This window comes from Schistocerca serialis, chromosome 11 (genome assembly GCF_023864345.2).
Source record: "Schistocerca serialis cubense isolate TAMUIC-IGC-003099 chromosome 11, iqSchSeri2.2, whole genome shotgun sequence".
Taxonomy (NCBI): Eukaryota; Metazoa; Arthropoda; class Insecta; order Orthoptera; family Acrididae; genus Schistocerca; species Schistocerca serialis.
In genome coordinates this window covers 173210540-173234341 of record NC_064648.1, presented here as the reverse complement: position 1 = coordinate 173234341, position 23802 = coordinate 173210540, and the positions used below count along the sequence as shown (strand labels likewise).

Here is a 23802-nt window from a genome sequence, read left to right as displayed (position 1 = left end):
GCAGTGTGAAGTTGCACGCCACTAGCCTAGCACACAGAGCTCTGCAACTTCACCACTCGAGTTAAATGCAGCTCTCTTCTGTCATTGGCACAAGATCGTAAGCAAAAATGCAACATACTGGGCTTGCTGTCAGTTCTTCCTAGCAGTTACATTATGGCAGCTAAAAACTGCCAGAGTGCCTATAACTTGTCACAAGTCTGGGCCTCGCATGTTTTAACAGACGTCACAGTTCATATTTGTATAGTGCCAAGCATTCATATACATCCTCTGCGAACTGTCTTTTTGCACATACACAATTGTAAAAAGTTAATACTTAGTAATACTGTTCGTGACTGTCAAATGTGGATTATTACACAAGTAACACTGTATTTCCATATACAGTAACTATCTGCACTGTTGTCCACATTGTATACATATTGCTGCATGCTGTCTCTGTACAAACATGATTTTTAGCAGAAATGCAAGGTCTGTTAAAAAAAATTCTGGAACATTGTTATTTCTCGCCATTCGCAGTTGGGGCAAAATGTAGTTGGCATCCTTGCACACACCTGTCTTTAATGTGTAACTGCCAGAAGTTTCAGTGTTGTGAGTTTGTTAGTTATTGTTCAGTGCTGTATTAAGTAGAATGTTTCCACGCAGTTTGCGAATTTTGAGATGGCAGAGTTAGAGGAGCAATGCACCTGCATTAAATTTTACATTAAACTCGAGAAAACCTTTAGAGAGACACGGCAAATGATGCAGCGAGCCTATGGTGACGAGTGCTTAAGCCATACTCTGTGTTATGAATGGTTCACACAGTTTACGAATAGCCCGGACGTAAGTTAAAGATGAACCTCATTCAGGACGCCCTTCGACGTCTATCACCAGCGCTTGTGTCAGGAATGTCAACAAAATTGTGTTTGCAAATTGGAGACTGACTGAGAGATTGTAAAGGAATGTAACATTTCACTGGTTCCTGTCACGAAATCCTGACACAGCATCTTGGAACGCATATTGTTGCCGACAAGTTCGTCCCACAGCTCAAAGTCGAGACCAGAATGACTTCTGTAAACAGCTTTTGGATCCAGAATGACATTTTTCACTCTGCAGCAGAGTGTGCGCTGATATGAAACTTCCTGGTAGATTAAAACTGTGTGCTGGACCAAGACTCGAACTCGAGACCTTTGCCTTTCGCGGCCAAGTACTCTACCAACTGAGCTCCCCAAGCACGAAGGTAGGAGACGAGGTACTGGCAGAAGTAAAGCTGTGAGGACGGGGCGTGAGTCGTGCTTGGGTAGCTCAGTTGGTAGAGCATTTGCCCGCGAAAGGCAAAGGTCCCGAGTTCGAGTCTTGGTCTGGCACACAGTTTCAATCTGCCAGGAAGTTTCAGCTTTTGGATCGTGCAAATGGGAAAGAGATGATCCTTAACCTTTCATGGGCAGTGGGCAATGTGCTTCCCACTTAAAGTAATCCACCCCTGGTCCCGTGGGATACGTTGTTCTCACCTGTGTAAGGTGCTGCCACCTAGCAAACAGTACAGGGAACTACTTCCAGTTGCAAGTTCCTGCCGTTAAAGCGGCCTGATCTCTTAGAGGCATTGTGTCGCCGAGTGTTTGTCTGTAAAGGGGCTTTTGACTGCTGTTATCGTGACATTTTTTTATTTTCTTCTCACTGCTTCAGTCTGTGGTAAATACTTTCAATTTTTGTTGTGTTATCTCATTATTTGGTGTTTCCTGATTGTTGTAAAATGTGTTTTATTTACATTACTTGTTGACATCACTGGCATTGTTTGATTTTGTTGGTGGGAAGTATACTTTACACTGCCTTTTTGGTAGATATTTTTTTCGAGACTCTTAAATAAATGTTTCTATGTTTTGACACATTTATTTGAGAATTTTGACTCGGTACACTTCAGAAAAAGTACACAGATCAGTATATTATCAAAGAATATCTCATTATAATACCAAACCAGGCGCTTGCTTAAATTGAATCTGCTATAGTATTATTTTACCCCTTCCATCCTCTTATCTTTTGCATTCATTTCCTTTCGGATAACTCATTCATTAGATCTCAACACTCCTAAATGTGTTGAAGTTTATAATATATTATTTTAGTTGCACAATGAAAGTGATTCAGAAACTGAAGGAGATGAAGATGCTGTCAATGAACTGAATGTTTAAGACAACACTTTCACAGGTGATTCAAGTCATGGAGCAAGATGGTTTTGTTGAACTTGACACTGAATCATTTGTGCTTCCTACAAATGTCAATAGCGATGCATTGGACAGTGGAAGTGGAAGTGAATGTGAAGAAGAATGGAATGGAGACTGTTCTTTCTTTGACAAAGTGAAGAACAACTTTCAACCAAGAAGGGAAGGGAAACCAAAATTTCCGTTTAGTGCCAGTGATCGAAAGCTCAGTTATTTTTTTAACTTCTTTGATGATGATATTCTCATTCTGATTGCAAACGAAACAAATCTGTATGCAAAACAAAATCGTTGTGGCAGAAGCCCATCAGAAACCTGGGTAGACATAAAAATTTAAGAAATGAAAGCTTTTATATAATGCCTTATTATAATGGTCATTCACCAACTTCCTGCTCTAATTTTTGGAGTTTAGGCCCTATACTAAAGGTACATGCAATCACTAATGTTATGACAAGCAAAAGATTATAGAGAATATTCATTGCAATAACAATGAAACTACAAAGCCTAGAAATCATCCAGAATATGACAAAATGCATAAACTGTGGCTACTGATAGAAATACTTTTGTGCAGATGTAAGAGCAATTACGAGCCCTCATCATTTTTGTCAGTAAATGAATCGATGATTCCCTTCAGAGGAAGATCGCCAGTGAAGCAATATATGCCAATGAAGCCAGTGAAACGAGGCTACAAAGTGTGGTGCTCGTCAGATTCACTCAGTGTATAGATAATGAACTTTGATGTTTACACAGGCAAGTGTAAAACAAATAGTAACATGACATTGGGTGAAAGGGTTGTGTTAGATCTAACTAAGGAAATGCCCAATAAAAATAATGTTCTTGCTGTTGATAGGTTCTTCACCACTGTGAAATTGAAGTCAGTACTTTTGATGAAGGGTGTGTTCGCTTGTGGAATTGTCAAGACAATTAGAAAAGATTTACCCAAAATTATGAAGGAGAACATCAAATTGGGGAGTTCCAGTTTGATACGGAAGGAGCCATTTCTGCTGTTAAGTGGATGGATAACCGTCCAATCACTTTCCTGTCTTGTATTCATGACCCAAGAGTAACAACAGTAGTGAAGAGAAAAAAAACGAGGATGGAACTAGAGATATTCCACATCCCGATATTGTGGCAGAATACAGTAAAATAATGGGCGGAGTAGATAAATTTGACCAACTATGAGAAAGACATGCTCTTGGAAGACACTCTGTGAAATGGTGGTACAGAATATTTTATTTTCTAGTGGATGTAAATAGCTTTTTGCTATGGAAAATAAGAAAAAGAGAGAGTGGACACACGATCAGCTGACATTCAGAATCCGTCTAGCCAGGCAACTGACGAAGCCAGAAATCTGTTTTTCTGGCAAAAAAAAAGGCAAAGTACCTGAAGTTGTTTGTCTTCCGGCTGTGGGAGAACACCAACCTATTTTAGGAGAAACCTACAGGAGGTGCAGTTATTGTAGTACCAAAGCAGTAGGAAAATAACACACGTTGTGTTCGTTCATACTGTCAAATACCACTTTGTATTGACCCAGGTTTTAGAAAATTTCATGGCAAATAATTGTGAAAAGCAGTTGGAACAAAGAAGTAAAGTTTTCAAGTTAGTATGGAATATATTAAAAATTTGGCTATTATCTGTTTAACTCCAAAGAAGGGCCGTGGGAAGAATACTTCACAAATGCAGCAAATCGGTCATTTTGTATGATTAATATATGTAACTATTAACTACTAACTGCTTTCCATTTATTAAAAACAATTGCACAGTAATTTTGCCCACAAAAGAGTTAAGAGATTCGTAATAACTGATGACGAGATGTGGATTTACGGTTATAATGTTGAGACCGTGGTTCAGTGTTCACGAAGGGTCAGGAAAGGTTCTCAGAGACCAAAAACGCTAGTCAGATAAAATGTCAAAGCCATGCTGATAGTTTTCTTTGACTTTGAAGGATTTGTTCATCACGAATTCGTGCTGCAGGGACAACCTGTTAATTGACTGAACTATTGGAAATGTTGTGACAATGTAAAGCATTCGTAAATAGAGCTCCTTCATTTCAACTGTATAGTGCCAGATTAACAATTAGTACAATGTACTTTACAATGAGCACCAGGCTGCTGCTTCTTTCTGGTCTGCATACGATAGAGTAAGTCAATTACATTAAGTTTAAATAACGTTCATTGCTAGTGCAGGCTTTTTTGTTAATCTTCCGTGGTCCACCGTAACCCCTTCCGTCAGCGGCTGCGTGGAATAACGTGTCCACCAAAGTGAGTGACTTCACTACTTCTACTCATCACTCACTCCCGCAGGAGGTGCAGCTCCTGCCTATATTCTCAGCTCTGCACAAACAGGGGCCTAGCGGCAGTGTTTTGCTCCAGTCTAGTTCCGTTAACTTAAAATAATGGTGTTTTTCTCTCTCTACTTGCGTGAATATCTTCCACTTGTCAAAAAGCCTAAGAGTGTACCGTGGCATTTCCTAATGAAATCTCATGTTACACTACATGACATGTTCGTTATTGTATCACTTTCCACTTCGATGTTCTTCCAGCTCCGACATATTTGGATGCTTTGATTTCATTGTCTTTTATAGTCCCTTGTATGCGTAGTGAAACTTCTTGATCTCGTAGTCATCCTCCTTTCGTTGCTCGTGTTTTCTGATTTAGTACTAAATTGTGTTTCGTGTACACTAGAGGGTGCACAAATTTGTCACATTCTCTCTTTTGGGCCTCTGCCTTTTTAACCATTGTTTGTTTCACTTTCTTGAGCTTTTCATACCTGGTGATGTATTTGTCCATTATTTTCTGTAATGTATCCCCGATTAGACTATCTGTTGTTCTGTTAAACAAACCTGTTATGTGGAACACTGTTGTTGACATCTGCTAATCCTCTGAGCCCACCTGCTTTGTGTATTACAACAATACGACCTACACAGTCTGTCAATTTTCTTTACGACCCATTCTCCCACGGTGCATGCAGAACATTATTGGGAAATAAATGAGAGTTCCACATTATACTTCTTCAGTGTCTCTCTCTGAGCTCCTCTTGGGAACGGACTGTAGTTATTGCTAGTAATGTAAAATGTCTGCTTGTGTCTGTGTATGTGTGGATGGATATGTGTGTGTATGCGAGTGTATACCTGTCCTTTTTTCCCCATAAGGTAAGTCTTTCCGCTCGCGGGATTGGAATGACTCCTTACCCTCTCCCTTAAAACCCACATCCTTTCGTCTTTCCCTCTCCTTCCCTCTTTCCTCGGAAGCAACCGTTGCTTGCGAAAGCTTGAATTTTGTGTGTATGTTTGTGTTTGTTTGTGTGTCTATCTACCTTCCAGTGCTTTCGTTTGGTAAGTCACATCTTCTTTGTTTTTAGATATATTTTTCCCACGTGGAATGTTTCCCTCTATTATATTCATAATAATGTGTTTAGGTACACACAAGTGGGTGAAGTAATGTTTTGCCATTTTTGTAGCCCTCGGCTTTTGTTAGTGGATCCGATCCTATAAAAGGAGACAAGATTTGTGTCACACTGCCACTAGATTTTGGTAATGGTCCTAGTAAATCAACTTCCACTGTTTCCTGTGGTCCTCTGGGTAATATGGCATGCATAAAACCTCAATGCTGCACTGGTTCAGTTTTTATTTTACAGCAGTCTTCACTGCTCCTTTGCAGGTTTCTTCCCAGTCTCACTGTGTCGTAAAAACGGCAGTCGTGTAGAAGTTTTCCTAGACATTTCTTCGGGCCGAAATGTCCGCATCGAAGGTGTGTGTACCACACTAGTATTGGGTCTGGAATGCATATTCCCTACTCAGTCGTGTTAACATTCATTCTATGGTGCAAAACTCTGTTGTGTTTAAGGTAGTATTCCCTACTTTTCTCCTCACTTGCATAATTAAATTTTCTTGTAATTATTATGTTTTTATGTTTTTTCACCATTTTTCTGATGATTCCCTCATGTGCAACTCCTTTGTAGAGACAAATATTGTAACTTTTAACACCGGGTTGTGTCAGTTTTTGTAACCCTAGTGACAAATTCACAGCTCACGTGGTACTGGTCGTTGTCTGTGTGATGCACGCTGTACCTTAAAATAGACTTCTGTGAGGTAAGAGTCCACCAATTCGTCCTTTTATTTGTAGATACTCAGATTTGGACTTCAGAAAATTACGTTTCATTCCAGCAAGTGCAAAAAATTACACTTCACATCATATTCTAATAAAAGTTGCTGCAGGCACATTCAGTTCAAACAGCAGCATTCTATGTTGATAACAGCGCTCATACTACAAAAACATGTATATTGCCTCGGTTCTGGATCCTGTAGTGCTTGATATTATACCTCGGGATTAGATTGAGACTAGTAAAGCATTTACGCTTTTGAACTTCTGTAGCAGCTCATCTATGTTTCTTGGGTGATCTTTTTTGGGTTCAAAAATTTTACTGGCTTGGTGGGCTTTGAAAAGTAGCTTCACTGTTCTGTTCTGTTCTGTTCTTTTTTGCTACTACAAATAGCTGACTTTTATACTGACTGCGTGCACTTCCATCGCTTCCGTCACTAACGTTTGCAACTCTTTTTCAGTAACCTCCTTTCTTGCTTGTGGAATACGATAAGGGGTTACATCTTCTTTCTCATCTTCACATGCAGCTACTAGGTATGTGTCTGAAAAGCCTTTTTCTTTATCTGCTGTAGTATCTTCATAAAATTTTAGCTTTGTTTGTGTTCCTTCTTTATAAAATCTTACTCTGCCGGTCCTATGGTCTGTTTCTGCCTGATTTTCGGCCAACCAATCTGTTCCGATACTGATCTACTCTTGCACATTTAGCGCTGTAGCAGCATCCGTACTATATACTTCTGTCAGTCTCTATACCTGACACCACTTGAACATTCAATAGGTTTTTGTACTCGCCCACAGTGCATTTTATATTGAAACCACTAATTGGAGAATTTGGAATTTGAGTTCCTGAATCAATCCATGTCAAATAGACAGAGAAAAGTACAGTTTTTAACCTGACTCGCTTCGATTTTCATAAAATTTGGTGTGTTGTTTGCACATGACAAGAGAATGACAACCAAATTACAGAATTTTAATGCAAATAAGATGAGTAATGGCCTTGCAAAGCTCTAAAAATGAGTGGAAAATTTGACAAACAGTGCTGTCAAAAATGGCTGCAACTTCTGTTCTAATAATAATAGAACAGTGAACCAGGTAATTGTGGAAAGATTTTGAAACAAGCCTTTCAGTGATACACAGTTTTGTCATATGCAAAGAATGTACACAATTTAGGTAAGTGACCTTCATCTTTGGTCTTCAATATCTCAAAACATGTCATATTTGAAACTTACGAAAAAATATATAATTCTTCATGTTACACTATAGAACATTGTAAAAAAATTAAGTTGGGATGACAATGGGATTAGAAGATATAAATTAGCGTGTACAGCAATGTGTTGCATTAGTGTGAAGTAAACTGTATTCAGGCTCCAAAAATCTCCACCTACATCTGTACTCAGCAAACAACTGTGAGGATATGTCCCATTGCACCAGTTATTAAGATTCCTGTCACGTATGGTGCGTGGGAAGAATGACTGTTCGAATACCTCTGTGCGTGCAGTGTTTCAAATTTTGACTTTTGCAGGATGTTTTACATCTGTCTTAAAGAGTCTACCACTTCAGTTCCGTCAGTATCTTTGTGACACGCTCCCACGCATTAAACAAGCCTGTGACCATTTGTGCTGCTCTTCTCTGTATATGTTCGGTATCCCCTGGTAGTCCTATCTGGTAAGGAACCCACACACTTGTGCCATATTCTAGGATGGGTCTCATGACTGATTGGCAAGCAATCTTTTTTGTAGACTACTTGCACTCCCCCAGTATTCTTCCAGTACCAATAAACCAAAGTCTGTCACCTATGTTACCCACCCACGACTGAACCTATGTGATTATTCCTTTTCATGTCACTACAAAGTGTTACATTCAGGTATTTGTGTGCGTTGGCAGATTCCAACATCGAGTCATTGCTGTTGTAATCATGGGATACTGTGTTTTTTCGTTTGTGAAGTGCAAAATTTTACATTTCTGAACATTCAGAGCAAGTTGCCAATCTCTGCGCCTCATTGAAATCTTATGAAGAACTGACTGAGTATTTATGCAGCTTCTCTCAGATAGTACTTCATTACATGACGGCATCATCTCCAAAAAGCCTACTTTTACTATCAATATTGTCTGCAAGGTCATTAACACTTTGCCATCCGCACGTCTCGTACAAACTTATTCGCTTGGCGCTGGCAGTGCTAATTCGGATTACTTGGCTTGTCACCAGGCACTTGTCTCCTTTCCGTTGATGACATGCTTCAAACACATTGACTTTTGCGTGCTTTAATTTTCCGGAAATCCTCTATTTTGCTGTATCGGTCCACAAACTCGAATTTTCTTTTCAAGTATCTTCTCTGCAAGTTCTACCCTGTTATAATTATTATCTATGCAGAGGTGGTGAAACTTTCCATCAGAAGGTGTCAATAGTTCCATCACTGTTTTTGCTAAAGTTTGTCCAGCACCGGAATATATTGTGAATGAGGAAATGTATCCCATACTCAAATCACACAGCATCTGAACGAGTATGCTGTATTTAGTAATTTTCGACGGATGGTAAACTTTAAAATTTAACCGTCCACACCACGGTATGATTCCTTCATCAGCTGAGATGTTTTAACTTAGACTGAACATTTCTTTAAACTTTTTAGAAAAATATTCAATTACAAATTGCACTTTGAAAAACTGGTCGGAATTATCCAGCTTCTTGTTGCTGTTGGAAAAATGTAACAATAGTAATATTTGTCTGAATCGGTTGCAGGGCATCGTTTTGCGAAATATCTGTCTGTCTATCAATGGATTCGTTGACCAATAATCATAAATTCCCATAATGATAGCAAGCCCAAACCATTTTCTAAGTTTGGGTCCCGTAACGTCGACAAATTTGACATTTTTTAAAATCCAGTTTCTTTCTATTGCAATTTTGACTTCAGTACTCTTTTGCTAATATATTCAAATAGATCGTTCATGATATATAATTCCAAGATATCCTCAATGCTCTGTGTATCTTTGGGAAATATGTTTGGACCCGGAAATCCTTCAAATTTATTATTGATCTTTGGTAAATCAAAGTCTGACCACCATGCACTGTCTTCTTCGACTGATTCAGCCGAATTCATTATCTTCTGCCGATTCTGCTTCTCTTTCATTTTTTCGATATCCTGTGTCTTCTTCCCAATGGGCCAAGTCATCCAGAATGTCAGACAAGACGTCCGCCCTTTCATCGTAAATAATCCTATTGTCTCTTTCGTCTGCCATGATGAACGGGCACAAGTACGTATAAACACAAAGAACTTGTTGACTGTGTAACTTATTGTTATGTAAACAAAACACCAACAGAATGCAAAAGATACTAAAAGTGCTGTCACCGGCCAGCAGTACGTTAATATGCAACACGAACAGCAAAAGGTCCCAATACACTTTGCTGGGGCACACCTAAAGTTACTTCTGCATCTGAAGATGACTCGCCATCTGAGATAACGTGCCGTGCGTGTCCTCCCTACCAAAAAGTTCTCAATCCAGTCACAAATTTCACTCGATACCCTCAAATGATCGTACTCTCGACAATAAGCGTAGGTGCCGTACTGAGTCAAATGCTTCTCAGAAATCACGCAACACTGCATCTACCTCCTTACCTCGACCCCAAGCTTTCAGTATGCCACGTGAGAAAAGGCTCGACTCACTCACTCCTTCGTGCTAAATGATCTCCAGGTGCCACCCCCATCCCTTCTGCAACAATTGGGCATGTGAAAAAAAATGGTAACAAGCTTGAAGAAATCTGCAGTTTCTTTTACCAGGTATCACAAAAGAAATTGTCTGATGCAGTGTGGGAGAATAATTGGCAGCCTCAACAAACACACTGCAGATCTATTCGGAGACTGTCAGAGGGCGAACTGCGAGTTTAGGGCAGCGTTTGAGTTCTCCACTATTTTGTCAATAGCAGTTAAATGGTACATTTTGTGTCACTTAATGTAAAACAGTCATCCAAAAAGTGGTTCCTTGAGAGTTGTTGTGGTTTTTCAGCTGATACCGAGATACACTTCTTTCCATCAGTTCAGTTTGTGTAGTTGGATTGGAATTTTTTTACCTCGTCCTTCAAATATGATAAAATACTGACCATAACAATTCCTACTTTCTGTCTCTGAGGAGTGTATCGACCAGCGAACCCTGAGTCATTGTAGTATTGTGATGAAGGGGCAAAAGTAAGATTCCATATTTCTAGATTTCTGGAGGGACTTTGACACCTGTTTCATTGCGGGCAGTTAACAAAGCTACAAGCGTTTGGAATAAGTCAGCAGATATGCGAGTGGCTCGAAGACTTCTTCAGTAATAGAACCCAGTATGTTGTCCTCTGCAGCAGGTGTTCGTCAGAGACGAGGATATTGTCAGGAGTGCCCCAGGGAAGTGTGATAGGACTGCTGCTGTTATGTAAACACGAAAATGATTTGGCGGACAGAGTGGGCAGCAATCTGCAATTCGTTAGGTGACGATGTCGTCGTAAACAGTAAGGTGTCGAAGTTGAGTGACTGGAGGAAGATACGAGAAGACTTAGACAAAATTTCCAGTTGGTGTGATGAATGGCAGCTAGCCCTAAATGTGGGAAAATGCAAGTTAATGCGAATGAGTAGGAAGAGCAGACCTGTAATGTTTGGGTACAGTATTAGTAGTGTCCCACTTGACACAGTCACGTCATTAAAATATCTTGGTGTAATGTTGCAAAGCGATACGAAATGGAATGAGCGCGTGCAAAAGCAAAGACTTCAGTTTATTGGGAGAATTTTAGGAAAGAGTGGTTCACATGTAAAGGAGACAGCTGGTGAAACCTATTCTTGAGTACTGCTAAAGTGTTCGGTATCTGTACCAGATCGGAAGAAATTCAGAGGTGGGTTGCTAGATTTGTTACTGGTAGGTTCGCACCACACGTGTTACGAAGGGTACTTCATAAACTTAATGGAAATCCGTGGAGGAAAGGCGACATTCTTTTTGAGAAACACTACTGAGAGAATTTGGAGAACTGGTGTTTGAAGTTGACTGCCAAACAATTCTACTGCTGCCAACATACATTGCTTGTAAGGACCACAAAGATAAAACATGAGAAATTAGGGCTCATGTGGAGGGATATAGACAGCTGTTTTTCTTTTCCCTCGCTCTGTTCGTGAGTGGAATAGGAAAGGAAATGACTATTAGTGGTACAGGGTACCTCAGCCACACACAGTACGGTGGCTTGTAGAGTATCGATGTAGGTGTAGATCATTGTTATAGTACACATGTTACTTCCAGTTTCCACAGAAACTGTGTGCCATAAACAACCTATGCATCAGCAAGTGGTCCGTGTACAGTTTTGATCTCTTGGTTATATTGATGCAGCTGTTATATTCACCTGACTAAAGCCTAATTCATATAGTAATAAATGAAAAGCACCAGTTTGCTTTTGTTCTACAATATCATTTTTATTGCAAACCGGTTTTCGGCTTACAAGGCCATCTTCAGACATGCCTGAAGATGGCTTTGTAAGTCAAAAACTGGTTTGCAATAAAAATAATATTGTAGAACAAAAGCAAACTGGTGCTTTTCATTTATTATTATAATGTTGTTCTACCAAGAACCGACGGAAGATTCTGTTAATCTGCTAATTCATATAGCTTCTCTGCTTAATGTGAACTTGACCTTGCTTTCTCAGTATCTGTAAAACATCAGTAAAAATGCAAGGACAACAGCAGAAAGAAGAAGATATCCAGTTTTTTAAAGTTGAAAATCCCATTAAATTGTATGCTCATTTTATTTGTTATGTAAATATAACTTTTCCTGTACAAAGAGTGCAAAAACAGCAGGTCGTAGCTATATCTTCCAGACCCCAGTGAGAATTTCTCTCGGTTTCATGAGTCAAGATTTCATAGCGTCTTCCGTCCCTATGTAGCTTACATGCTACATCGACTTTTTTTTTTCTTCCCTAGCTCATGGGATAAACCAAACTCGCTGTGGCTAATTGTAACATATACTTTACACTGTTCGCTTTCACTGCATCACTTGTTTTCCGTCTCTGCATGTTCCCAGTAGGTTGTTGCACCATGTGCTTTTTAGGGTGTTCCCCAGTGTCAGGACGTCTTCAACAATCAAAGGTAATTTCTGTTTGTTTTTAGTGATGTTAGATTAGAATGTGTTTAGACCCTGCTGTAATTTGCTAATAGACCCTACACTGTCGAATAAATGTTGTGATGAAATAAACAATGTATTGTTTTCGAAGTATTGCTTGGACTTCATTTGACAGCTTCTTGTATTTTCACATTCCAGTGAGATTGTTTTCATAACTTGTAGGTGTTTAATTTTGAATTTTCCAAACATTGCATGTATTTTAATAATTTTCTAAAATATAGTATTCATTTTGAATAGTTCTTAAATTTTTACGGCTCGTGCCAATATTTTAATTTCAATCTTATTTTGCCCAAGAACAATGTGTGAACAACAATATAAACTTTTTGTTCACAAAATCTAAGCTCAAGACTGAGGAGGTTGTGCTGTGAAAACTGATTTTGTAAAAATGGAGTTCTTTTCTAGTTTCTTCATTTCAACAACTTCTGTTGCCTCCAGTTTCAAGGCAAATATACATGTACGTCGGTTTGTTGGCCGAGAACATCGTTACACGGGAAATGAAAATGATGAAGGTGTTTTGGGCAGGAGCCAGTTATTCTTGTTGTTGTTAGTATTACAAGGCGTTGTAAAATGGATGTATGTATTTTGAATGAATATGCAGGGTGATTTTTCTTCCATTGTGCACAAACTCTACGGATTGATCAATGAGAGGATACAGAACAAAAAATGTCTAATGAACTTATGTCTGGAAATGCACGGATTCCATGCTAGAGACCATTTGTCGAATCATACATTATTACAGAGACTGCGGTGTAATACGCACTGTACCGTGCAGCCACAGTTACAGTACGTGTTGAAATTGATCTGCACGTGCCTCAGTGCGTGCTTGTGCACGCCATACCGTGTTCTGCCCCTAACATTCACATCGGTCAGGCTGCATCCGAACAGTGTCAGAGGCAGCACGAATACACTTCTCTAGTGTCTCCACATCTGACTCTGCATACACGATACTTACGAGATGCCCCCGTAACCAGAAATCGCACAGGTTGAGACCTGGTGAACAAGCAGGCCGTGACATTGGACCCCTGATCTGTCGACCGGGGAAGACACGATCGAGACGAGTTGGACGTTAACGCCGAAGTCGGCTGGAGCACCGTGACGTAACACCCACATAACTCTTCTGATCATCAGCAGCACTTTATCACGGGAGGCAAAGTCACCCGCAAGGCGAAGCGGAAGGAGGACTGGTCCCAAACTACAGTCACCAATTATCCTGGCCCACACATTCTCGCTGCACCGATGCTGATGATTCGCTGTCACCATAGCGTAGCAGTTCTGGATACTGTCCCACAGATGACCGTTATGAAAGACGAAGATACCACTCCGTGTAAAGGTGACCTCATCTGTGGAAAGGATGGATGAAACAAATTCCAGAATTGTAGCTGCCTGGTGAAGGAACCAGTGATGAATAAATGTTAAATAATTAATGTGTCTCAAAATCTTCTCCGTTTTGTCGTATTTGGCTTAGTACAAAAGTCCAGTTGAAAATGGTCTTTCCAGCCACTTGTTACTGTTTCAGTTTCTAGGATATAAAGATACCTAGAAAATGTGACTGGAAATGACAACAACAAATATGGAATCCTTCTGCAGTGGAAAATGCAATTGAGCCAGTACAGATTAAGATACCTCCTTCAGCAGCAAAGAAAAGTTGTGTTGCACTTAATACGCCAAAAAGAAGAGTTCTAGGAAAAATAGTGTGTGGAGGGCTTGTGGAATGTGTTCAAGAAGGAATAACAACAACAATCTTTGATAATGTTTTTGGAATGGGTGTGAGTGAATGATCTATGGAGATTAACATTCAGTTGACAGAGTGGAACAAAACAAGATTTTAAAAGGTAAAAATAGAAAAGTTCATTTGATAACCTTTACACATTGCAAGAAAAAAAATTTATCCTGCTCATCACAATTGTAATGTGGGTGAAACTGTTGACATTTCAGTCAAAGAACAGCAAAGTATTTGCACTTAAAGGAAGACACCAGTTCCGCGTTGTTACTTCAGCTGATAGAGGGTTGTTGTCCATTTTTGCAGTTGATATATCTGCACTAGCTGCTTTACGCTGTTAGATTGGGAAAATGCTCACTATGTAAGGTTTTAGAAAACTGCAAATGGGCCCTATTCATTATTTTGTATTTAATGTGGTACGTCTTAATATATAGATTCGAAACAAGTAAGCAGCGTGCTTCTATCAGTAACTATGGTTTGATGAAAATTCAGTTTTCTTCTGTCTGTACAGTTTATCCTCTTCACATGTGCGCACACGAGACTAACTCTGTTTTCTCCTTTTCAGTTTCTGCAGGAGTGCGAGTTGCCCGACGGCCCCGGTAGTGCCCGGGATCCCCTAAGCTTCGAGGACGAGGTGAGTGTATCTTCACTTTGCATTTTATGTTACTATAGGTAATTGCATTGCATTGCATGGCATTACTTGTTTGGTAGTTGGGTGCTTGAAGGTGAGTTTTAATTGAAGCATAATGGCAGGTAGAAACTTTGTGCCCGAGTAGGGTTCAGTCCCAGGGTTCGCATTTCGCATGCAGTGACTCCTTAATAGTGCTGTCCCTTTTTGTGAAACTCATAAACTTTAGTGAGTTGTGAAATTTGGCGACAGCCACTGTACAGGTTGCCTCAGAAAGAATGACCAGATTTTGCAAATTTATGCTATTTTTTTTAGTACATTTTTACCAATAAATATAGGTTTTTAAAATTGGTCATTCTTTTTGAAACACCCTTTATAATGACTGTAGGTATTATATTGAGAAGTATTACTGACAAGTGGTTTTATTTATTATTTTCCAATACAGTTCTCATCCATATGGGAAATGTTCTGATCTTTAAACCGAACGTTGCGAATGTAACTTGTTTGTCTGACCCAAATGTTCAAATGTTGACAGTAAAAACGGTGAGCAGTGAGGTTCACATTACAAAAGGGCTAATTTATAACACCCAATGTAAAACGTGACTTGATCAGTGTGTTTTGTATTGGCTTAAGAGCATAGCATTGGATTACAGAAGACAATATTTATGAAAAATTTAACTCTTTCCTTTCCGCCATTCAGCACATTGTCGTACTCCCCCTTCAAATGAAACACATCCATGGACAAAGAAAGTGGTTTTGTTATTGTTATTCTTGGGTAAGTCTTTCATATCTACATAATGACTGCACCCTATGTCTGCTTGTTGTAGCCTAACTTCGCTTTCCCCATATAGCTTTTAGGCACCTATATCCCAAACACTCTCGCGTCCCCCCCCCCCCCCCCCCCCACCCCCCTGCATTATCTAATTTACAACTTCTGGTACCTCAAGACGTGTACTATCGATCTCTCCCTTACATTTGACAAATTATGCCTTAAATTTATTTTCTTCCAGATTCCATTTAGTACCCCTTTATTATACCCATCTGATCGTCATTCTTGTGCAGCACACATTGCAAAAGTTTCTGTTCTCTTGTTATCCACACTGTTTAGTGTTCACATACTATGCAGACAAATACTCCTGGAAAGCTGGAAAGTGCTTCCTAACACGTAAAAATTTGTCAGATTACGCGAGACTGTATATTAAGTATGAATTAAAGTAGGAAATTGGGGGGGAGAAATTTAACGTGCACATTGAAACTAAAAGTTAACCTTTGTGCCAAGTGTAAGCTGCTGGTTCATGTGGTTGCTTGTAGGGGGTGTCCCTCTTACAGCTCATGCTTTCTTTACACTGTGAGTGTAGAGTTAAAATGATGACAACATGGCATTGTAAGGTTTTTTATGTTCTCTGTTAAACACATGCAGTTCAGTTGCATTTCAAATCTGTCATAAAGGGCACACAGACACTGCAGTTCACCGTTGGCCCCGAAGGTCGTGTGATCTCGAGGGATGTTTTTATGGGGTGGTTTGCGTAAGACCACATATATTGTCATTTTTCCCTGTCTAGTCGTTAGGACTGCATACGTTCAGATTGCGAGCACTGTTACTCTTAAATTCTGAATTGCTGCATCTTAAAATAATGTTTCAGACAAACCGTGTAGTTTTCATTAATGTGGATTTCTTCATTTGTAGTAGCATGCTGGGGTCTGGAAGACATGACAAGTTGGCAACTTTCTACTAAATCGGAACCGAGTGAGGTGGCGCAGTGGTCAGCACACTGGACTTGTGCTCGGGAGGACGACGATTCAAACCTGAGTCCGACCGGCCAGATTTAGGTTTTCCGCGATTTCTCTACATTGCATGCCGGTTCGTTTGAAAGGGCACAGCCGACTTCCTTCCCCCTCCTTCCCTAATCTGATGGGAAGCTTGCCGTTTTGTTCCTTCCCCCAAATTGACCAACAGATTAAATTCAAAGTCACAAAACTTTCACAGCTGACCAGATAACTGACAGCATGGTGAAAGCAGGCGGCTTTGTCATTCTGTACAGTATCTTGTTACAATAATTTACAATGGGACATAGCAAATGTAAGGCACACAGCAACCAGGAGATCTCCACGTGGGTGAAGAATTCCTTGTATTTTATACATAATATTTACACTAATCAACCAGAACACAATGACCATTTCCTACTATAGGCGAGAGCGGTGTCACCTGGCGAGGAATGACTGCTAGAAACAAGAGTCACACAAGCACAGTGCAGGTAGTATCGGTGAGCGTGCCGCCCGTGTGTAGAGTGGGGAATGCGTGCAATCTGTCGGAGTTCGACCGAAGGCAGCTCGCGATAGCCCGGAGGCTCGGCACGACCGTATCGGAAACTGCACGACTCGTAGAGTGTTTGAGGAGTGCTGCAGTGAGTGCCTTCGACACGTGGCGAAACAGAGGTGAAACTACGTTCAGGTGTCGTGGTGTTGGGCGGCCACTCCTCATTACAGGTTCGGAGCCGTAGGCTCGGCAGACTGGCAGAACTAACGTCGGAATTTAATGCTGGGCAGAGTAAAAGTGTGTGTGAACCTGCAGTGCCTGTGACCGTCAGCACCGGGCATCGGTGCAGTGGTAGAGTGGGGCCGACGGGAGGGAGCTAAACCGTCGTCTTCCCCGCAACAGCTCTTAGGCACCTGTACTGTGGGACAGAGTAAAGCTGACGGTGGTTCCCGTATGCTCCGAGGAACATTCACGTGGGCACCCGCGGGTCCAGCGGAGTTCGTGCGAGGCACCGTGACGGCCGAGTAGCGTCGGGCACCGGTTGCTGACCGAGTACTCCCCTTCACGAAGACTAGGTTTCCTGACAGCAGTGGCATTTTACAGCAAGATTGTCCAGGAGTTGGATGATTTCTGTCAACTCCCTCTGACGACCTTTGAGGGCCTCATTGCTTCAGTGCCGAAGGTGGACGTACCAGCTATTACAGGGTGTATACGACCCGGGACAACCAGGAAATCTGGGAAAATCACGTGAATTTTTTCATCCGGGAGAAAACTAGGAAAAATTCCAGGAATTTTTCATTGTTTTAGCTTTCAGTTAAATTTTTGTAATTTTGGCTGCTAAAAATTGATCTCTAGCAAAGAATGTTACTGTATCCTGCTACCGGGTAATGATACTGCAGCAATAAAATATAAACGGAAAAAAAATCAGTGGCAAAGGAAATGCACCATTTACAACAACAAAACATCACACGTGTCTGCAAACAGCAAAAATATGTCAAAGGCCTTAGGGCGAAGACTACGTAAAAACTTAGTAACAATAAACTGTTTTCTACGAGTGTGACATCACAACTGCTTACATTAGGTTCATTTGACCAGTTGCCAGCGGGCTCATGTGCGTGCACAGTCGACTCGCGTATGAGCAGTACTTTCTCCCGCTTCCCGCTACTTCAAGTGTGGCTGTTAGTTGTATCGGCAGGTAAGCAGCGAGCAGCCAGATGGTAACGAGAAAAATTTTTCTCACACGTCCTAGCTGCCAGATTTCCGCATGCGCAGAGTTGTCTGGTGTGTAATTGGGGGGGGGGGGGGGGGGGGGGGGGGGGGGTTAGTCTCTACGTGACCCGTGTTTGCGTTAAGTGAGTTCACTGTTTCCTCTTCGTTTACAGCTCCCGTGTCAAATGAAAACAAAATGGATTTCTGCAGCCAGGCGCTATCAAATGAATTATAATACATTCACATACTTACGGAGGGCAAAAATATATTATTAGTTTCAGTTTTCTGATTTGATTTTATTTCCAAATTATTAGCAAGCATTAATTGCCTTGCAGAACAGTGAAGTTATTTTTGTCAGTTTGCTAAGGAAATTTTGCTTTATTAATTTTTCCGCTGAGGCAGTCAATTTATTTGAAACGAAGTGTTTTGCTCCACAGTATTGGCTAGTTCCAACTGTTCGCCGAATTTCAAGTACATGCTTTCATTATCTGCCATCTATGGCATTATGCCATAATAAAGAACCAAATATGAGATAGTACAGTACTGGTACTCAAAAGAAAATTTACACCCCAAAAACCACACTGAAAAGCTTAATATCAGGTGGGACCTACTTCATTGTGAATCTGGAAAAAATCAGTGTTCACTTCAAGCCGAATTGTGCATTTTAGTATGGTTTACGAAATTCCAATGCTTTTGGAGTATCCTCTGATGTCCTGTTTCTTTTATGGTGTAATGTAAGCTCTCTTAGTGCTTTATACACATGAACATGCGGGCTTCCTACACCACTGCAGCTGCCCCCGCGCAATAATGCCTGTTTTCTGGCACTCTGGCAACTTCTAAGTCGAATCTATTTCTAACAGTTTCAGGATAGTATTGCGAACAGTGGTGTGTGCTCACGCTACGTAACGGTGATCTTGCTATTGGCTGACTATAACACGTGTCCTATGCTCTGAATATCTGCTGTCATCGGCTGGTGAGTGGACACGGCACAAGATATGACTGGCTTACAAAAGGACATGGCAATCTCAGTTTCAATGCACCGGAAACTAACATGCTGTGTTTCGTGCAGTTCGAATTTATACTTCCGTAATAGGAAAATATGCAGTGTATATGTTGCTGCACATCAAAAGTCTTTCCAAAACTTCTCTCCCCCGATAATTTTTTTTTTTCCTCCTCCTCCTCCTCCTCCTCCTCCTCCTCCTTCTTCTTCTTCTTCTTCTTCTTCTTCTTCTTCTTCTTGGGAAGTTCTACACCAATGTGTAAAACATTAACCATTCAAAGGAGTGATAAGTTTTACAATTTCAAAGGAAAAATCTATGGAAAACCTACTGTCACTTAGTACGGAAAAAGTGTATTTTTACCCAGGAAAAAGCAGTTTTTTTAAAATGGGATAACTGGGAATAATCTGGGCATTTTTTTTTCCTTGTCTACGTATACACCCTGTATCAGGTAGGTGGTCGTAATGACCTAATGCAATCTACGACGCTGCAGCACGAAATACTGCCGAGCTAGCAGGTTCTACAAAGCAGTAGTAAAACTGCTACTGTTCCACGCTGGAGATGTGTGGCATCAATCCCTACCAGTTCACGGGCACAAACAGTAACAAAACTTACAGACAACTTGCGATTGTAAACTACTTAACCACTAAAAATACTTTAACTAAAGCAATCATCGTACATTGGTTAGGTAGCTATTGGGTAACAGACTTTGTCACACAATGGAAAATTTAAAGTGGAATGTAAGAATATTATAAAAAGGGTATTTACCACTCGCCGTATAGTGGAGATGATAAGTTGCAGAGAGACACAACAAAAAGACTACCAGAAATTGAGCATTCGGCCAACAAGGCCTTTGGAAAAAGAAAAAAAAAAACTAAAACTCGTACACACGTGATCACAGTCTCTGGCTACTGAGGCCAGAGACACCCTAACTCGAATTTTCCATAATAATTTTGTACATCGCTCACGCAGTCTGACTGCAGCGAGCTCTGGTAAACCAGATTACACCTCTAGTTTACTCTCTAATTCCACAGTTAACAAGCTTTTCTTTTTCTACATCCAGTAAGTATCACTTCCTGTCACGAATTTCACCAGTTGTTGGATATATCCAGTTGTTACAGTTGGTTAGCATTATTAATCACAGCACATCCTTAACCACTCTATCACTGCTGCCAGTAAGCAAGAGGAGTTATAATTTTAGGGCAAATAGTAACCTGCTGCAGCACTGGTTGCTATACTCCCTTTCTAAGTATTCCCTACATTCGGAACACCACACACACCTCATACAATTGCATCCTCACTATTCATTTATTAACCCAGTATGTTTTATGGAAACACAGTAAATTTGCTGGAGCATTCAACTTGCATTATGCAGCTACGGAGTAAGCGTCAAAACCAGTAGTATTCTACTTTGGTAGAACTCTTTCCTCAGAAGGCTACTTCTGAACAACACCCAATTTTGAGAGATATACGGGGTTAAAGCCGCCGGACTTGCCGGACTGGTAACACCATTTTGTCAGAGGACTGAAGTTAGCACTGTCCGGCTTGACTAGCACTTGGGTGGTTGACCTTCCTGCTCTGCCCGAGTGCTGTTGGCAAGTGGGTGCAGTCAGCCATTGTGAGGACAATTGAGAAGCTATACAAATAAAACAGTTTCTGCATCAGTGTCGTGTTTATTTTGTCACTACATGTTTTGATGGTTCACACAAAAAAGCAGCCTGCCCTCAGTCTGCGACTGTGAAGACACGTGTACTCTTCCCCGACACCGACCTTATAAACAAACAGTTCTCCTCCTGAAGACAATGCTATGACCTGTCGAAAAGCGTAGTGGCAAAGAAGCAAGTAGCTGCTGCGGAAACTGTTTTACTTGGATTGCTCAACAGTCACAACTCTCATGATGCTGTTCCTTCTGGAGGAAATATTCAGTTGAGGAGTAGTGGCTCCGTTGACAATCAGGCAATGGCCGGGAGAGTAGTGTGCTGGCCACATGCCCCTCTGTACTCTCCAATATACTCCTCAGCTTTCTACTCGCTGTACCCCCTGCAGGTCCGGTTGTTAGAATCGGCCCGAGGTATTCCTGCCTGTCATACGAGGCACAAAAAGGAGTTTCACACGTTTCGGCCCTAATGTGATGGTCGCCTGTAGGGTATGACCTCCATTCTTCAAAATTTTCCCGAAGAGCGCACCAATTGGGGAAGGGCGCCTTACAAGCTGCATAGTGTCCATTGTGCATCGAGATCTTTTGCCCACTTTCTCATCGTCACATTGCAGTCCTGCCCATTCTCCATCTCTTGCGCGAGGACACCTTCCTGGGTGCATTTTCCGCCGTGCACTATGCAGTTTCATTTCTTGCGAAGAGGATGACCGTGGACTTCTTTGCACCTCATATCGAGCACGGTAGCCCGTCTGTTGTGGTGGGGCCGCCGTGTACCCTGTAGGTTGTAGCCCCCTGACCACACAGGGATCGCTCTGCTGATGCCTGCGCTACTGACTCCCCAAGTATGCCGAGGGGTAGATGCCCATCCCCCTGGGACATCGGGACTCCCAGCAGTGGCCGTCCTGCCAGGTGGCCTTTGCTGCGGCTGGGTGGCGCCCTTGGGGAGGGCCCCTGGTCAGTGTTGGCATTGGGGCGGATGACACGTGATGAAGCGTAGTCCATCATCTCTTGCTGGTGGTGAAACACCAGCAGTCTCTAAGCGATCACGAGCTCAACTCAATGCACAGAAGTATGACCCAAAATTGTGCCCCTGCCTGGTCACACCATTGGAGGGACGTCAGGCTAAAAATGGCAGTGCATCTTATTCGTCCCGGTACCTTGTATGTTCGAGAGCTGATGGGGAGTCGTTCGTGATGATAAAGCCTCAGTTTTTTGTTGAGCATTTAGAGGACAAGTTTGGGGAGGTGGAGGGCTTGTCCGAAATGAGATCTGGGTCAGTCTTGATCAAAACAGCATCCTCTGCCCAGTCACGGGAGTTACTCGCTTGTGACAAGCTGGTGGATGTTTCTGTAACCATCGCGCCCTATAAGAGATTAAATATGGTCCATGGTATCATAATTCAGAGACCTTCTTCTGCAGTCAAACGATGAGCTGTGCGCTAATTTAGAGCGGCGAGGTGTATATTTCATCCAGTGTGTCCACCAGGGTCTGTAGGATAATCAGGTTTTTTAGGGTAATACATTGCCCGAGAAGGTCAGGTGAAGGTCTATCGGTGTGATGTAAACCCCTATATCCCTCCCCCGATGCGGTGCTGGAAGTGCTGGAAGTTCGGCCATATGCCTTCCCTGCTGTAATTCAACGTCGCATGCCGAGATTGCGGATGCCTGTCACATCCAAATACTCCATGTGCCCCCATCTGTGTCAACTACAGAGAGCACCATTCTCCTTGCTCACTTGCCTGCAGGATTCTCCAGAAAGAAAGGAAATCGTGGAGTAAAAGATCTTGGGCAGACTGACCTACACTGAGACTAAGAGAAAATTTGAACGCCAGCATCCTTGCTTATGACATTGTCTTACGCTGCCGCTAAAACAGTTCTGGCACCATTAGCTCCGCCAACCCAGGTCACCTCTCCGAGCCCCCTTGATGGTGAGGATTTTCCCTCCCTGTTGCTCCTGCACCACCTACTTCGGGAGCAACACCCCACCAACCATCGGGGACATCTGTCCCCACTTCTAAGCCGGAGAAGCGTAAGTCTTCTTCGGCTTCTCTCACTAGGAAGGGGTCCCTTGGGTCACTCGCTTCCCAGGTTTCTTCTAGTGGGAAAGACGACACCCACCAGTGGCTGAAGAGCTCAAAAGCAGCTGGTCGTAGAGCTTCACGCTCATCCTCAGTCCCGGAGACTGAGCCCGTGAAGTTCTCCCAGCCAGATAAACCCAAGGAGCAGCGAGAGAAATCCAAAAAGAAAACCCTTAAGACCAAGGAAATTGTGGTGGCACCCATGCCACCACTACCTACAAGCTCTGTAGCTGAGGATGGGGTGGAGATTTTGGTGTCCGCTAAGGACCTAGATCTCGCCATATCCCCAGACACAATGGATGTAGACTGCTCAGGTAATAAATCGGTGGCAGCAGATGACTCTGAGGCGTAAATTGCCTCATTGAATGTTTCGTGCCTTCCCAGTTTCACAATGTCTTCCTCCAGTGGAATTGCAGCGGATTTTTCCACCGCCTGGCTGAGCTACGGCAACTGTCAAGCTTTACACCTGCTATCTGCATTGCCCTCCAGGAAACCTGGTTCCCAGCAATGCAGACCCCTGCCCTCCACAGCTATAAGGGATATTGCAGGAATCGTAGCGACTATAATCGAGTGTCAGGTGGAGTTTGTGTTTAGGACTTAAACTCGGTCTATAGTGAACATGTGCCCCTTCAAACCCCTCTTGAAGCTGTGGCTGTCAGAATAAGGTCAACGCAGGAAATAACTGTCTGCGATGTATATCTTCCTCCCGATGGTGCGGTACCCCTGAACGTATTAGCTGCACTGATTGATCAACTCCCTAAACCTTTCCTACTTCTAGGAGATTTTAATGACCATAACCCCTTGTGAGGTTGTACCATGCTTACTGGTCGAGGCAAAGATGTCA

The 23802-nt window shown here is 41.9% G+C and overlaps 1 protein-coding gene across 2 annotated transcripts in view; it reads left to right on the top strand.

Moving 5' to 3' along the window:
- Positions 1 to 23802, top strand: part of LOC126427212 (uncharacterized) — a 94943-nt gene that overhangs the window by 57067 nt on the left and 14074 nt on the right. For both annotated transcript variants that reach the window (XM_050089447.1, XM_050089446.1), the window contains one exon: positions 14698 to 14766. In XM_050089447.1, the coding sequence (XP_049945404.1) occupies positions 14698 to 14766 (69 nt within the window). The remainder of the gene's footprint in view (positions 1 to 14697; positions 14767 to 23802) is intronic.